The 2,140-nt window shown below is 43.0% G+C and overlaps 1 protein-coding gene across 1 annotated transcript in view; it reads left to right on the forward strand.

Annotated features, from left to right (window-relative positions):
• The window catches only part of DARS2 (aspartyl-tRNA synthetase 2, mitochondrial), a 37,298-nt gene that overhangs the window by 31,075 nt on the left and 4,083 nt on the right, over positions 1 to 2,140 (forward strand). The window contains exons 14-15 of the mRNA XM_011962339.1: positions 336 to 554; positions 779 to 889. Coding sequence (XP_011817729.1) covers positions 336 to 554; positions 779 to 889 — 330 coding nt within the window. The remainder of the gene's footprint in view (positions 1 to 335; positions 555 to 778; positions 890 to 2,140) is intronic.

Raw genomic sequence — 2,140 nt, forward strand, 5'->3', positions numbered from 1 at the left:
CCAGGATGGTCTCGATCTCCTGACCTCGTGATCCACCCGTCTCGGCCTCCCAAAGTGCTGGGATTACAGGCTTGAGCCACCGCGCCCGGCCTGTTCCCTGTGCTCTTAATCACCGAGTTATTCGGTATTCACCCAATTAGTTGCGTCTGATGATTGTTCTCAACCTTGTTGCAATCAGACTCATCCTCAGATCATTGTGTCCTGAGAAGCAAAACGCATCCTGTTAATTGGCTAATCCTTTCCTAGAGAATGGCCTGACTTCGGAATCCAGGCTGTGTCTTTTCCTGCCTGCTCTGTAAAGAAGTTAACTCAATGTTTATGTCTTCTGTTTGCAGTGCTCTTTGTTGGGAAAATTACGACTGGAATGTGCTGACCTTCTAGAAACAAGAGGAATGGTGCTCCGTGACCCCACTCTGTTCTCTTTTCTTTGGGTGGTAGATTTCCCACTCTTCCTCCCCAAGGAGGAAAATCCCAGAGAGCTGGAATCGGCCCACCACCCATTTACTGCTCCCCACCCCAGTGACATACACCTCCTGTACACTGAGCCCCAAAAGGTATATCTATACTTCCAAATTAAAAGAAAATGTGTATATAAAGGCAAAGATCTTCAGTCTTCAAGGTCTGATGAAAGATAGGACCCAGTTCTGGAAGCCCCAGAAGAAATTGTGGAGTTGAGTTAGTAGTTAATACATTGTCTTTAAGAATCTACAGGGTCTTTAACCTGTACAACAAAAAACCAGACATTTTCTCTAACATAAAGTCTCTGTGAATCTTCTAGGCCCGTAGCCAACACTATGACTTGGTTTTAAATGGCAATGAAATAGGAGGTGGTTCGATTCGAATTCACAATGCAGAGCTACAGCATTATATCCTGGCAACTTTACTAAAGGTAACAAACATCATCTGCTGTCCTGGGCTTATTTTTTTACCAGAATATTTTTCAGTTTTGAGTTGTTGTTGTTGTTTGCTTGTTTGTTTTGTTTTTGAGACATTCTGTCACCCAGGCAGGTGTCCACTGGTGCATTCACAGCTCACTGCAGTCTCAATCTCCTGCGCTTAAGACATCCTCCCACCTCAGCCTCCCAAGTAGCTGTGACTACAGGCACGTGCCACCATGCCTGGCTGATTTTTTTAATTTTTTGAAGAGAGAAGTTTTCCCTTTGTTGCTCACACTGCTCTCAAACTCTTGCCCTCAAGCAGTCCTCCTAGCTCGGCCTCCCAAAGTGCTGGGATTACAGGGCTGAACCACTGCATCTGACTTAAATCGGCCCATTTTATTAAACATTTGTTATGAATGGAGGATTCACAAGATACAAAATAGCATCAGCTATCTCTACCTTAAATGTAGGACTTGGAAAAGTAAATAATATTAAAAGTAAATAATAATATTAAATGCTTAAATAGTATCTGGCACATAGCACTATTAAACAGCACTATTTAAGTACTAATTAATAGTGCATATTAAATACCCTTATTATAGGCCGGGCACGGTGGCTCAAGCCTGTAATCCCAGCACTTTGGGAGGCCGAGACGGGCGGATCACGAGGTCAGGAGATCGAGACCATCCTGGCTAACACGGTGAAACCCCATCTCTACTAAAAAATACAAAAAACTAGCCGGGCGAGGTGGCGGGCGCCTGTAGTCCCAGCCACTCTGGAGGCTGAGGCAGGAGAATGGCATAAACCCGGGAGGCAGAGCTTGCAGTGAGCTGAGATCCGGCCACTGCACTCCAGCCTGGGTGACAGAGTGAGACTCCGTCTCAAAAAAAAAAAAAAAAAAAAACCCTTATCATAATAGAGCGGATAAATATCCTTCTTCTGCCCACTCTAAAGATGAGATTTACTGAGGCAACTTACTTAACTTGCCAAAGCGACAGTACAAAAGTAAGCAGAGTCAGGATTTGAATCCAGGTGGGGTGGCTCTTAAGCCCATGCTCCTAACCACTACCCTGCTTAAAAAAACCATTCAGCTTGAAAAAAATAAAAATCAAATCAAATGAAAACCATGCAGTCTGAAGTAACTAAAAATGTTGATAATGTTAGAGAAAGAGATGTTTGAAAAGATTTTATATCACTTAATTAGATACTACTTTAGCTATATTTAAGGCAGGGATATATTTTAGTGATAATGGAGTAATCAG

Source organism: Colobus angolensis, unplaced genomic scaffold, assembly GCF_000951035.1.
Source record: "Colobus angolensis palliatus isolate OR3802 unplaced genomic scaffold, Cang.pa_1.0 Scaffold59, whole genome shotgun sequence".
NCBI lineage: Eukaryota > Metazoa > Chordata > Mammalia > Primates > Cercopithecidae > Colobus > Colobus angolensis.